Source organism: Salvelinus sp. IW2-2015, linkage group LG20 (genome assembly GCF_002910315.2).
Source record: "Salvelinus sp. IW2-2015 linkage group LG20, ASM291031v2, whole genome shotgun sequence".
NCBI classification, from domain to species: Eukaryota; Metazoa; Chordata; class Actinopteri; order Salmoniformes; family Salmonidae; genus Salvelinus; species Salvelinus sp. IW2-2015.
Genome location: NC_036860.1, coordinates 75,486,138 through 75,501,044, shown reverse-complemented (window position 1 = coordinate 75,501,044; position 14,907 = coordinate 75,486,138). Strand labels below are relative to the sequence as shown.

The 14,907-nt window shown below is 48.8% G+C and overlaps 1 protein-coding gene across 1 annotated transcript in view; it reads right to left on the bottom strand.

Annotated features, from left to right (window-relative positions):
• LOC111980104 (meiosis inhibitor protein 1) overlaps positions 1-14,907 on the bottom strand; it is a 34,507-nt gene that overhangs the window by 12,801 nt on the left and 6,799 nt on the right. The window contains 20 exon segments of the mRNA XM_070449649.1: positions 113-217; positions 3,128-3,296; positions 3,400-3,687; positions 7,494-7,644; positions 8,399-8,576; positions 8,941-9,038; positions 9,516-9,576; positions 9,725-9,836; positions 9,952-10,099; positions 10,191-10,282; positions 10,396-10,439; positions 10,442-10,524; positions 10,626-10,704; positions 10,707-10,735; positions 11,659-11,727; positions 11,729-11,756; positions 12,002-12,118; positions 12,203-12,317; positions 12,477-12,646; positions 12,782-12,985. Of these exon segments, the coding sequence (XP_070305750.1) occupies positions 113-217; positions 3,128-3,296; positions 3,400-3,687; positions 7,494-7,644; positions 8,399-8,576; positions 8,941-9,038; positions 9,516-9,576; positions 9,725-9,836; positions 9,952-10,099; positions 10,191-10,282; positions 10,396-10,439; positions 10,442-10,524; positions 10,626-10,704; positions 10,707-10,735; positions 11,659-11,727; positions 11,729-11,756; positions 12,002-12,118; positions 12,203-12,317; positions 12,477-12,646; positions 12,782-12,985 (2,340 nt within the window).

Here is a 14,907-nt window from a genome sequence, read left to right as displayed (position 1 = left end):
TGAGTACAGCGTGAGTACAGCGAGAAATAGTGGACAAGTTATGACGTCAAACCAAAGCTATAGATCTGAGTGAATTATGCATGGCTGGCTCCTTTTGACCCTGTGACCTCACCGTGGTAGAGCAGTTTGAAGTCGATGCCGTCCATCTCATTCTCAGTGGAGCCACTGGTCTGCATCAGGCACAGCAACCTCAGGACCAGAGGGAGAGAGCCCACGGCTAGAGAGATTGGGAGAGGGATAAGGGGGAGAAATAATTAATGAGAGAGATGAAAGAGCAAGAAAGAGGCCAAAACACTAATTTCCATACTCCCCTGCCTGTATTTTATTTACATTAGATAGTCACCCTACAGCATTATAGGTTAATATAAAGTATATAAACTCAGCAAAGAGAAACGTCCCTTTTTCAGGACCCTGTCTTTCAAAGATAATTAGTAAAAATCCAAATAACTTCACAGATCTTCATTGTAAAGGATTTAAACACTGTTTCCCATGCTTGTTCAATGAACCATAAACAATTAATGAACATGCACCTGTGGAACGGTCGTTAAGACACGAACAGCTTACAGACGGTAGGCAATTAAGGTCACAGTAATGAAAACTTAGGACACTAAAGAGGCCTTYCTACTGACTYTGAAAAACACCAAAAGAAAGATGCCCAGGGTCCCGGCTCATCTGCGTGAACGTGCCTTAGGCATGCTGCAAGGAGGCATGAGGACTGCAGATGTGGCCAGGGCAATAAATTGCAATGTCCGTACTGTGAGACGCCTAAGACAGCGCTACAGGGWGACAGGACRGACAKMYGATYGTCCTCGCAGYGGCAGACCACGTGTAACAACACCTGCACAGGATCGGTACATCCGAACATCACACCTGCGGGACAGGTACAGGATGGCAACAACAACTGCCCAAGTTACACCAGGAACACACAATCCCTCCATCAGTGCTCAGACTGTCCGCAATAGGCTGAGAGCTTGTAGTCCTGTTGTAAGGCAGGTCCTCACCAGACATCACCGGCAACAACATTGCCTATGGACACAAACCCACCGTCGCTGGACCAGACAGGACTGGCAAAAAGTGCTCTTCACTGACGAGTCGCGGTTTAGTCTCACCAGAGGTGATGGTCGGATTTGCGTTTATTGTCGAAAGAATGAGCGTTACACCGAGGCCTGTACTCTGGAGCGGGACCGATTTGGAGGTGGAGGGTCCATCATGGTCTGGGTCAGTGTGTCACAGCATCTTCGGACTGAGCTTGTCATCATTGCAGGCAATCTCAACGCTGTGCGTTACAGGGAAGACATCCTCCTCCCTCATGTGGTACCCTTCCTGCAGGCTCATCCTGACATGACCCTCCAGCATGACAATGCCACCAGACATACTGCTCGTTCTGTGCGTGATTTCCTGCAAGACAGGAATGTCCGTGTTCTGCCATGGCCAGCGAAGAGCCCGGATCTCAATCCCATTGAGCACATCTGGAACCTGTTGGATCGGAGGGTGAGGGCTGGGGCCATTCCCCCCATTCCCCCCAGAAATGTTCTGGAACTTGCAGGTGTCTTGGTGGAATAGTGGGGTAACATCTCACAGCAAGAACTGGCACATCTGGTGCAGTCCACGAGGAGATGCACTGCAGTACTTAATGCAGCAGGTGGCCACACCAGATAATGACTGTTACTTTTGATTTTGACCCCCCCTTTGTTCAGGGACACATTATTCCATTTCTGTTAGTCACATGTCTGTGGAACTTGTTCAGTTTATGTCTCAGTTGTTGAATCTTGTTATGTTCATACAAATATTTACACATGTTAAGTTTGCTGAAAATAAACGTAGTTGAGTGAGGCCGTTTCTTTTTTTGCTGAGTTTATTAATGAAAATGATATTGTGCAGCGTATTCTAGTGGGAGAGCTGATGGTAACTAGTAAGTTCAACTCCCCCAGAGCGGACATATAGTTGTGGTGTGCCCTTGCGCTACAGCAATTAACCTACACAACCTCAATGGGTATCCATCTGCCGGAATGGGTGTCAGGAGAGTGTATGTATGCAGTGTAACCCAGCCTTGATAAAAGCTGTCTGGGATGCTGAGACACTGTTGGGGGGTGGATGTGATGTGCTCGCTCTTGCTGTTTGTGAAGCTGCTCTAGTTAGTCTCTCAATTACTGCCTGCTCCTATAGGAGAGGAATGTCAAAGCACATTTTCTTCTATTGCACTTGATATCACGCCACAGAGTGAAGCCGCTTTGTTCTCCCTGCAACTACACTGAACAAAAATATCAACTGCAACATGAAGTGTTGATCCCATGTTTCATGAGCTTAAATTTGTTTAAATCCCAGAAATGATCCATACACAGAAAAAGCTTATTTTTCTCAAATGTGTTTACATCCGTGTTAGTGAGCATTTTTCCTTTTCCAAAATAATCCATCCACCTGAGAGTTGTGGCATATCAAGAAGCTGATTAAACAGCATGATCATTACACAGGTGCACCTTGTGCTGTGGACAGTAAAAGGTCACTTTTAAATGTGTTGTTTGTCACACAACACAATGCTACAGATGTCTCAAGTTCTGAGGGAGCGTGAAATTGGCATGCTGACTGCAGGAATGTCCACCAGAGCTGTTGCCAGACAATTGAATGTGCCCTTCTCTACATCGTTTTAAAGAATTTGGCAGTACGTCCAACTGGCTTCACAACCGCAGACCACATGTAACGACGCCAGCCCAGGACCTCCACACCCGGCTTCTCCACTTGCGGGATCGTCTGGGACCTGCCACACGGACAGCTGATGAAACTGAGGAGTATTTCTGTCTGTAATAAAGTCCTTTTGTGGAGACATAGTCTGATTGGCTGGTCCTGGCTCCCCAGTGGGTGGGCCTATTCCCACCCAGGCCCACCCATGGCTGCGCCCCTGCCCAGTCATGTGAAATCTATAGATTAGGGCCTAATGAATTCATTTAAATTGACTGATTTACTTATATGAATTGTAACTCAGTAAAATCGTTTAAAATTGTTGCATGTTGCATTTTTGTTCAGTATACAGTTATCTTTCCCAACTGTATTTGTAACATGAGGATATATGGCTAATTATATAGATAAACTATATATCTAAATAATAGTATACTCTCGTTTTTCTCCTCACCTCCTGTCCCCTGGCTGCTCTCCAGGCCCAGTCTCTGGAGCACCTGTAGCAGAGTGGGTCTGAGTAGGGTACACAGGCCGGCCTTACAGCCCYRCYGGCCCTGCAGGAAACTCCCCAGCACCTCTACAGCACGTTCTGCCAGGGGAGCCTCCCTGGTACACACCATGCCCTACAGACAYAGAGAGGCAGGGGTTCATGCAGAGAGCTGGGRTTGGCAAAGAAACAGGCTTGTRCCCAGTCTCTGKACAGTACATGGGGTCTCCCTCCCTCACCAGCAAGTTCAGTATGACAGTGGGGCTCTTCTCCAGCAGAGTCAGCAGGGCTGTGTTGTCTGGATCCTGGTTCTGCTCTGACGGGCCCTCTGTCTTCTTACTGTTTGTGTCTGACTGCGGTGTGGCCTGAGCACGGTGGGACAACCACAGCTCCAGGACCTGGGGCCCAAAGTGCTCGGCCAGCTCTGGGTAGCGGAAGAGGAAGTGTAGGAGTGGAGGGTGGTGGGTGTAGAGGGAGGCGAAACTGGGGCTGGAGGACAGGGCCTTGCTGATGCAGTTTAGAGGAGCCTGGACAAGAGGGGGGGGGGGGGGGGCAGAGGACTAAAGAATGAGAAGGAAGTCTTACAGGTGCACAACTCTGATGCTTAAGGTCATTTGAAACAGAGGAGTTATGGCTTTGTACAGTCATCAACCACTTCATTTACCAATAAGGTGTTGAGGAATAATGGAGACATGCAGAGCCATGTCATTAATTCCCTCGTGAGTTCCAAATGTCTCTAACCGTCGCCCCGCGTGACTTTTCTCATGCGTGTGATGTCAGAATGCTCTCACTGTTCCATGCAACAGGACAGTTACCCGCGCTGCCCTCAAACCAAGGCACGCTGCCTCCTAATTATATATAGGCTATGTTTCAACTTGTCAATTTCAAATTATTTTCTAACAAGTTTTATTTTCTAACAGTTTGAATTGAGGTGTGTTCTGCCTCCTCGTTAATTTGCATAATATCTAGCCCATTTCACTGCTGCGGACAATTTATGTTTGAGGCTTTACTGAGCGGACAAACTTCACTCTTCAACGAGAGCCCAAGCACTTCCCCAGTGTTTCCCCAGATCAAGGATGAAGAAATTGCGCATCTCTAGTCAGAACAGGCCTTGCACAAACGTTTTCCCCCAGCACATTTTTTGGCTGGCGCCCACATTGCCTTCATGGTTCTTTTCCTTACAAATTGGACTTTGGACATGTGTGCATTCCTATCAAAGTAAGTGGCTTATTTTCTGTATATCTTGTTGTTGTTTCTGCTGTAGCACACCATATGTATGGATCATAATGTATTTACTGTTTTATTCACGTTTGCAAGTTCTGGTGACAAATCATGCATTCCGATTCTTGCATAGATTGTACTGGACATGTGTGTAAAATACTTTTTTGAATGTAGTACTGACTATGATGAGCTGATGCTAAGCTATTTGCCAGCTATGTGTGGCGCCATGTTTGTTGACATCATACAATGCATTCTGGTTGTCACGGCCGTTGAAAGAAGTCCAAGGTGCAGCGTAGTGAGCGTACATTTTCCTTTTTATTTCAAAATGTCGCCAACAAAACAAACGAAAAACAACCGTGAAGCTTACAGTGCATTAGTGCACAAACAAAGTTAACTACCCACAACGAAAGGAGGGAAAAAGGGCTACCTAAGTATGGTTCCCAATCAGAGACAACGATAAACAGCTGTCCCTGATTGAGAACCATACCCGGCCAAAACATAGAAACACAAAATCATAGAAAACAAAACATAGAATGCCCACCCCAAATCACACCCTGACCAAACCAAATAGAGACATAAAAAGGCCTCTAAGGTCAGGGCGTGACACTGGTTGTCACGTAAGCGTCTGTCAGACCAAAGATGTTATAACAAGGGATAGTTCACTCAAATTAATTATGGTGCTTTCAAGACAACAGTAAAATCACGACGTCAATGATCTTCAGGTCGGAAAGTCGGGGCTCTAGAAAGAGGCCCGAGTTCCCAAGTTGGAATTCCGAGTTGGATGACCGTTCAAAACAATTTTCCCAGTCAGAGCTTGTTTTTTCCAGAGTTTCCAGTTGTCTTGAACACACTGAAGTCGGAGATTTCCCAGTTCCCAGTCGTTTTGAATGCGGCATCAGATTGTAACTTTGGTACCTCAGGGTTGCCAGCTCAGACCCCCCTTTCCAGTGGTTTTATTTTTATTTAGTATAAACTTCCCCCCTGGCGCTCAAGGGCGCTGAGCTCCCCAGCATTACGCACTTCTGCCACCATCATTACGCACAACTGCTTCCCTCATCACACGCATCAGCACTCACCTGGACTCAATCACCTGTTATTTCCTTCCCTATATCTGTCTGTCCTCCAGCCCGGTTCCCCGCTTCCGCATTAAAGTTCGTATGTTGTTTTGTTACCCGTGTGCTGACGCTGTTTCTGTCTTGTTCCTTGTCTGTTCTTCATTAAATGTTTGACTCCCTGTACCTGCTTCTCAACTCCAGCGTCGGTCCTTACAGAATACGGAAGCCATCAAACAAAGCATCGGGGTGTGCTGTTGTTTCGGTTGGTGGTGACGTTGAGTCCGGGGGCCACTGCCGATGGAACCGGGGGTGCCTAAGCCGGCTCGTCGGGCTACCACGCCCTAGCTGGCTCGAGAGGTTTCCTTGCCACTGTTGGCTCGGCAGGCGCTCATCCCACGTCAGGCCTCAGCCGGATCACCAGGCGTCTACGCTTCAGCTGGCTCATCAGGCTCCCATGTTCCGGCGGGATCAGCAGGCTTTCACGCCTCAGCCGGATCGTCAGGCTCCTATGCACCAGCTGGCTCGCCAGGCTCCCACACCTCTACCGATTCGTCAAGGTTTTTACACCCAGCCAGCTTGTACAGCGCCCGTGCCTCGGCCGGCCCATGAGGCTCACCCAGGTGGGACGCCGGGTACTGTCACGCCTGCTCCCGCTCTTCCCTCCTGGTGCTCGAGGGCGCCGGGCTTCCCAGCATTACGCACTCCTGCCACCATCATTACGGCCACCTGCTTCCCTTGTCACGCGCATCAGTGATCATTTGGACTCACCTGGACTCAATCACCTGTTATTTCCTTCCCTATATGTGTCTGTCCTCCAACCCGGTTCCCCGCTTCCGCATTAACGTTCGTATGTTGTTTTGTTACTCGTGTGCAGAAGCTGTTACTGTCTTGTCTGTTACTCATTAAAATGTTTGACTCCCTCTACCTGCTTCTCGACTCCAGCGTCGGTCCTTACACATGGTAATATTTCCTGCATCATATCCCCCACGATACTTTCCCCCCATTTCTACCCCCATGGACTTGAAAACCCCCCATAAATGAAATGAACCCCCCCACAAACCCTCTAAAATGATTTCATCCCTATTTAGCTTTCGCGCTACGGTTAGGCTAGGCAGTAGCTAGCAGTCAAAAACAGTAAATGGCTTGTCAAGTCATGTGCTCCGGTTCTTGTATATACTGTAACAAGAACCTTGACAATTTGTAATATGCTGAAAAGTGGCTAAACTAAGTTCATATTTTTCAGGCAATGAGCGCAGCCATCTTTGACTTTGTTTATTTGCGTCTTGTAGTGAATGGCATTCTGGGATTAGGGAGTCAAACAGTCAAACATAAAAAAACATGGCTGCCATCATAAAGAATGTAGCTGCTGTTAGCTTAGTTGACATGCATTTCTTTTCTAAACAACATTACATTAGTCTCTCGTGCTCACCAGAGATGTGGTACATTAGCACAACCTGTCATTTAGACTGGTTTATGGAATGAGTTTGGCTGTGGATGTGTTCCGTGTGATGCTTGGAAGATGAAGTTCGCATTAATCTTTTACAAAACAAAGGTCAAATTGAGGAATAAAGTTTAAGACGTTTATTTTCCATCAGTACCATCAAATATTTAGATGCTGTTCAGACAACAATGCTGTTTGGACGCGTTTGTAGCGTCATACGTTCTGTTGCTCCTGTTCCAATCACATATTAGAGATCGTACGCTGCAGGGAGCACTCATCAACAATCACAAATACGTGATCGTACGCGTCAAAGGGTTAAGGACTAGAGTTGTGTTAGCACTGTTGTGGACATAAAAGGGAAAACTCTCTCTCTTTCGGTATTTCAGCTTTCAAAAAGAAAGGTATATATAGTTGATGTAACTTCATAACCGAGTTCCAAGAATGAAGAGTGTTAGTTGGAGCCTTTCGCATCAAAGGGGAATTCTATTGTATTGACTACAACTTCACAACTTCAATTAAATACTCCAAAGAATGAACAACCCTTCTGCAATTTATTACATGTTGTTAGAGCGCCTGCAGCCCACTATTATCATCGTATTGAAATGAGTTGACTTACCCAGTCCAGGTCGGGACTCTTGTCCTGTGTGACAGACAGCAGGTAGAGGGCAGACCTGAGCACACAGGGAGGCAGGGCCGAGTCTCCCTGCTCCTGCACCGAGCACAGCAGAGTCACCACACAGGAGAACACCGTGGAGTCAGGGAGCAGCCTGGTACACACACACAACAAGTTTTATGGTGCACGTGCACACACACAACGATTGATGGTGCGGTGATAGGTACAGCAAGTGTAATGTATTGTACACACACACACTGAGTGTACAAAACATTATGAACACCTTCCTAATATTGGGTTACACCCTTTTTTCAGAACAGCCTTAATTAGTCGGGGCATGAATCATACAAGGTGTCGAAAGCGTTCCACAGGGATGCTGGCACATGTTGACTCCAATGCTTCCCACAGTTGTGTCAAGTTGGCTGGATGTCCTTTGGGTGGTGGACTATCCTTGACAAACACGGGAAACTATTGAGTGTGAAAAACCCAGCAGTATTGCAGTTCTTGACACATTCAAACCAGGGCGCCTGGCACCTACTACCATACCCCGTTCAAAGGCACTTAAATATTTTGTCTTGTCCATTCACCCTCTGAATGGCACACATACACAATCCATGTCTCAAGGCTTAAAATCCTTCTTTAACCTGTCTCCTCCCCTTCATCTACACTGATTGAAGTGACATCAATAAGGGATCATAGCTTTCACCTGGATTCACCTGGTCAGTCTATGTCATGGAAAGAGCAGGTCTTTCTAATGTTTTGTATGCTCAGTGTATAGACACACACTCACATACATAACCCTCCCATGATATGTAAATCACTGGCCGCAGTAAACAGACATCTTTCAAAGCAATGCCGTGACGTTAATAACCATACAACTGTGCCAGTGTCTACATGTCCCCAAGTACCTGTCTCCATGCTGCAGGGCCAGGTGCAGCAATGTGAGCAGACAGTACTGAGTGGCCCTGGGGCCGGCAGGGTCACATTGGGGCCCTGGGGAGTCACACAGCAGAGAGGGCCACTCACACACACGACAACACAGAGAGGGCAGGCTGGACCTCAACACAGCCTCTATCTCCTCACAGTCTGGGAAACAGAGAGAGAGAGAGACAGAGAGCGAGAGCGAAAGAGAGAGAGCGAAAGAGAGAGAGCGAAAGAGAGAGCGAGAGAGCGAAAGAGAGAGCGAGAGCGCGAGAGAGTGTGAGAGAGAGAGAGAGAGCGAAGGCGAGAGAGAGAGAGAGAGAGAGAACACACTGACACCATCTCTCAGTAGACCTGTTCATTATTGAATTACATCACAGTCACAAACAGGACATCCACACCACACGTTACCTTGTATAATAAAGTCCAAAGGCCTTCTCCACAGACTTTAAGTGCTACAAAGTGCTTTAAGGTGACATGAAATCTTAATGCTACGGTGTTCTTTGTGGCTAATGTGTTGTGTCAGTACCTTGTGGGAGGATGCTGGCTGCAGGGTCTGGTTGGGACAGAAGAGACACACTGAGCCTCTGCAGAAAACCACAGCAGGCTGCATTCAGAGCTGGGTTTCTACCGTGAGATGAGAAAGAGAGAGAGGGACAACTAAGAAAGGGAGATGTTATCTTCTATACAATATATCTAATAATGGTATCAAACCTACTCCTGTGTGCAGTAAATGTTCTGACTTAGCATTTCAATTGAGTAAAAAAAATATCCAAATGCACTTTGGACTCAGTTTCATTACAGCTCATAGGGGAGAGTTACAGTTAGTGAACCTCAAGCACAACCACATAGCCTGTGAGCTTCCTCTTCTTCTGCACACAGACAGACAAGACTGATCCACGGATGAGAGAAGAGCTTTCATGGCCAGACTGAAACAAAGTGACGTGAAAGATGCTTCTGTGTGTCAACTCTCACTTTCCTGGGCACTTTTACTGGGTCCACTCAATAACAAGTCTACACTATAACAGAGCCATTAGCAATTAGCTGTCTGGGGGGGTGATAGTGGTCTGTGTGTGTGTGTGTGTTCTCAGGTTCTCCTGTTACCTGTTTCCTGCACAGAGGACAGCTTTGTGCTCCAGAGCCAGCCTGAAGAAACCAGAGGATGCTGGAAAGAAGAGAGGAAGAAGAATGGAGGAAGAGGGGGATGAGTTGGAGGTATGGTGGGAGGACAGAGACATGGGTCATTTTACCTGGGGGTGAGGAAAACAATGATGGAAAGAAATGATCCCCTACCCCCGGACAACGTGCCTCACCCAGTTTGGCAGCGAAGACGGGCATGAGGGAGGGTAGAAGGGAGAACTGGTACGACAGGATGGAGAAGAAGTGCTGGAGCACCTGGGCGCTGGGGGCGAGCTCACAATGCCTCTATACACACACACACACACACACACACACACACACACACACACACACACACACACGTGTGTGAATGTGTATACACATGGTGCATGAACGTGTGTGTGCTTGGGGCGGGGCTCACTGTGACGGTGGGGATGCAAACAGTGTCACAGCCGTGTAGCAGACACAGACACAGGGACTCCAGCGGGTCCTGACCCTGAACCTGTTTGGATGGAGCTGTGAACACATTCTCCTTCAGGCCAGGCTCAGACGAACACTGCTCCACTAACCTGGAACACACAGACACACGTTAAACACACTGAAAATAGGAGGGGGTAAATGTTATCTGTGACTGCAACAGTTGCATTCTGCCTCACTGACCTGCAGGCGGCATGGACACAGACCAGGGCCTGGAGTAGAAACCCTCCCGCTCTCGAGGCCTGGCTGCTGGGCTCAGCTCCTCTGAGGCTCACCTGGAAGAGAGAGAGTAAACAGGCACACAGTCAAGAAACCTTTCAATGGCGTTTCCTGAATGAAGTGGAGTTGTCCCTTGCTGACACACAAAGGTGGACAGAGACTGACTCACTCGGCACCGCGAGGAGGCAGGTAAGGGCAGCTCAGTGCACGAGCAAAAATGTCTTCCACCAGCTTCTCCAGCTCTTTGTACTGTACTGGGCTGGACTGGTGCTTCACCCTACAGAGACACACAGTACAGAAAGAAATCAACATGTATCTGAAGCTCATGTTTGTGGTGCTCACAGCCTGCACGCGTCTGTCTGTCTGTCTGTCTCGTGTACTGAGGAGGGCGGTAGCACGTGGGCAGCCTGTGTTGCCACCTGCAGACAGGGGAGCAGACCAGAGAGCACTGCCTCTGCCACGGCCACAAACCCTGTAGCGCTGGGAACAGACGCACCCCTGCAAGCTGCCTGGAGAGAGACACACAGATAAAAAACAGCTGTGACCTCTCTGTCACAACGCTCCACAGTGATGTTCTGATGTCAGGCCACATGCACCATTAGAGATTGTTCAGGCAAGGCTGTTGCCACAACAACGCTGGACAGCCCAGAGGAACCTGGAAAATCTCCAAACCCACGGCTGTAGGCCGTCATTGTAAAAAACTATTTGTTTTAACTGACTTGCCTAGTTAAATTTAAAAATAAAAAAAATACGAGATGCTGTGAATGAGGTCAAATTACCCCTTTCTCTACACCTTTCTCTCATTCTTGTTCAGCACTGAGACCAGTCTTGTCACTTTCACTGAACGTAAAGGACAACTTGCGATACATTCACAAAATGTCAATAGACCAGCTGCTATGTATGAGGTAGACAGACCTGATGCCTCACCTCTCTACTGTTATGTATGAGGTAGACAGACCTGATGCCTCACCTCTCTACTGTTATGCATGAGGTAGACAGACCTGATGCCTCACCTCTCTACTGTTATGACGAGGTAGACAGACCTGATGCCTCACCTCTCTACTGTTATGTACGAGGGAGACAGACCTGATGCCACCTCTCTACTGTTATGCATGAGGTAGACAGACCTGATGCCTCACCTCTCTACTGTTATGCATGAGTAGACAGACCTGATGCCTCACCTCTCTACTGTTATGCATGAGGTAGACAGACCTGATGCCTCACCTCTCTACTGTTATGCATGAGGTAGACAGACCTGAGCCTCACCTCTCTACTGTTATCATGAGGTAGACAGACCTGATGCCTCACCTCTCTACGTTATGCATGAGGTAGACAGACCTGATGCCTCACCTTCTACGTTATGCATGAGTAACAGACCTGATGCCTCACCTCTCTACTGTTATGCATGAGGTAGACAGACCTGATGCCTCACCTCTCCAGTATCTCTGTGAGCAGCAGCAGGCCCTGTCGCTGCACCTCCACGTTAGTCAGCCTCAGGCCTCCTTCGACTCGCTACCAGAGACTCAATACCTGACACACACACACAAACACACAACCACAACACACAACACACACACACACACACACACACACACACACCACACCACACACACACACACACACACACACACACACACACACACACACACACACACACACACACACACACACACACACACACACACTGTGACTTTTGTCTTGCTCAGTGTGTATCTTGCTCAGCATTCTATGATTCCATACTGTGAGTGTGTGTGTGTGTGTCCTCTTTCTCTCACCGTAGACCGAGTGACACTGAGAGAAGAAGAGCGGGTCCTCAGTGAGCAGCAGCAGACAGTTGTAGACGGACCACAGCAGCACCTCACTGCCACTGTTCAGACGCTCAAACAGAAACTCTGGGAGAGAGAGAATGATGAGACACAGGAGAGAAAGATACACTAACAGAGTGGCGTCTCAGACATTCAAACAAGTTCTCTCACCAGGTACGTCTGCCTGGATGAAGGAAGCACAGKACTGGCTGGGGGAGTGGACCAGGATAGCAGTCATACACTGAGCACTGGCCACCTGCAATGTCTCATCCCCACACAGCAACAGCTACAACACACACACACACACATTAGTTGTCATGACAATGTCTTCAAACACTGCCGTTTTATAGACACTCAATGTAATCAGTCAAAGATAGCAGCAGTAGAAACAGTAGAAGCTATCACATTTTCACAAAAAGAATGGTGAAAAATGATTGGTGAAAACCTTTTTGAGTATGAGTGGCAGTGSGCAGCGCTCCAGGGAGAGCTGGGTGCTGGACTGGGCCTCTTGGTCCTGGTCCAGGCTCTGATCCAGATCAGACCGGATCTGCTCACAGGGGCTGTTCAYCAGCACAGACACCACCTCACCCAGCTTCAGCAGCTGCTTCAGGAAGCCTGACGCACAAACAGAAAACACACTTCCATATTCASTGATTCATACTAARTGTTAGGTTCCATGCAYATATCGTATSATWCTACCGCTWATTATATGGTAATAAGCACCGCCCCCCTAMATATGATGGTTCTCACCCAGGCAGTTGATGGTGAGCTGAGAGGAGCAGGCGTGGGCCAGGGTCTGCATCAGCAGCACACACACCCTGTCTCTGAGGGGGGAGGGCAGGGACTGGGCCGCTCCCCCCGCCCCCCACACCCTCTGCCACACGTAGAAGACTGAGGCCTTCAGACCTTCGTCTGGGTAGAGCAGCGTGGASCACAACCGCTCCAACAGGGGCACTGGAGCGAGAGAGAGAGCGAGGAGGGGAGTGAGGAAGAGAATGATAAAGGGAGGTGGGGGGAGAGGAAATGAGATAGACACATACACACACTAAGGCAGAGACAGACAGAACATAAGGGTGATGGGTGTGAAAACAACAGTGAACAAAGCAGGAACTAAACCCCAGCTACACTCTTGGCTGAGAGTAGCGGTGAACAGACAGTTGTGTGTATAAAGCATGGCAGGCTGATACTACACACCAGACTCAGTCAGACACCCTGTTGAATTGAGTTTGTTTAACTTTGATGCAGCCAGCCTGAGAGTTAGAGGCCCAGACACAGCTGCTCTGTGGAGCAGGTCAGACTCCAGAGGCAGCCAGCCAGGAGACTCCCGGCTCCAACCAGGTCTGGTTACACCACAATACAAACGGGAGGAGAGAAAGSAGGGAGAAAACACGTCTGCCTGTGCATTTCAACACTATGCAAAGTAATGTAAAGGAAAATAATGACATCAATTYGACAGATGATTGAAAACAAGCTGGGGCTACTATTTGTGAGTTGAGTTCTCTGTACTGAATAGTTTCTCCCCCTCTACTGTACTCTCTCTCTCCCTCTCTATTCAGGGCCTCAGTGCCTGTGTATCAGCTGGGAGGCGTGAGCTCGCTGACAGGCAGGCACCGTCAACAGCGGCAGTCCACATGGAGTCATGACACCGCGCTGCTTAGACAAAATAGTAAAACACTGACAATGTCCACACACACACACACGCACACACACACACACACACACACACACACAAACAAAACTATTACGGAGCGGCTGCGATTCCGGATTTTCTGGAACCCGAAAGTTCCGTGGCTAAATATAAAATAGATTTCTGCTCATTTGTAGGATTTTTTTATTTTATGTAGCTGCTGCCCACTCTGCTACCTACGTAGCTGCTGCCCACTCTGCTACCTACGTAGCTGCTGCCCACTCTGCTACCTACGTAGCTGCTGCCCACTCTGCTACCTACGTAGCTGAATGAAAAGGTGGTGGCCGAAGGGAAAGAGGAAAACCTTCAGAGAAAGTTAACAGCACAGAGCTCCAACAAAACAGGGTGATGCATACACACACACAGTTTCTCGGACGCCTGCAAGTCGGAGTTCGCCCTCCGACTAAAATACATTTTAAAAATGGAGTGGCTGCGGTCCACATTTTCTGGAATTTTCTGGTACGGATTCTGCGCCATGTGCAGGATTTTTTTTAACGTAGCTGCTGCACCGTCTCGAGCTCTGCTACCTACGCTCTAGCTGCACTTACCTGCTACTGCTGCACCACCTACTGTTACGCTGCTGCATCACTTCACTGGCCGTTTAGTTCGAAGGCCCCCTCTACTGTACTTAGCTGCTGCCCACTCAGCTGACCTACGTAGCTGCTGCCCACTCAGCTGACCTACGTAGCTGCTGCCCACTCTGCTGACCTACGTAGCTGCTGCCCAACTCGCTGACCTACGTAGCTGCTGCCCACTCTGCACCTACGTAGCTGCTGCCCACTCGCTGACCTACGTAGCTCGCTGCCCACTCTGGCTGACCCTACGTAGCTGCTGCCCACTCTACGCACCTACGTAGCTGCTGCCCCACTCTGCTGACCTACGTAGCTGCTGCCCACTCTGGCGACCGTAGCTGCTGCCCACTCTGCTACCTACGTAGCTGCTGCCCACTCTACTACCTACGTAGCTGCTGCCCCACTCTGGCGACCTACGTAGCTGTTGCCCACCTCGGCGACCTGACGTCAAGCTGCTGCCAAACTCGGCGAACCCTACGGTAGCTCTGCCACTCGGCCTAACCTACGTTAGCTGCTGCCCACTCGGCTAAAACCTACGTAGCTGCTTGCCCACTCGGCGAACCTACGTAGCTGCCCTGCCCACTCAGGCCGACCTACGTACTGCTGCCCACTCGGCG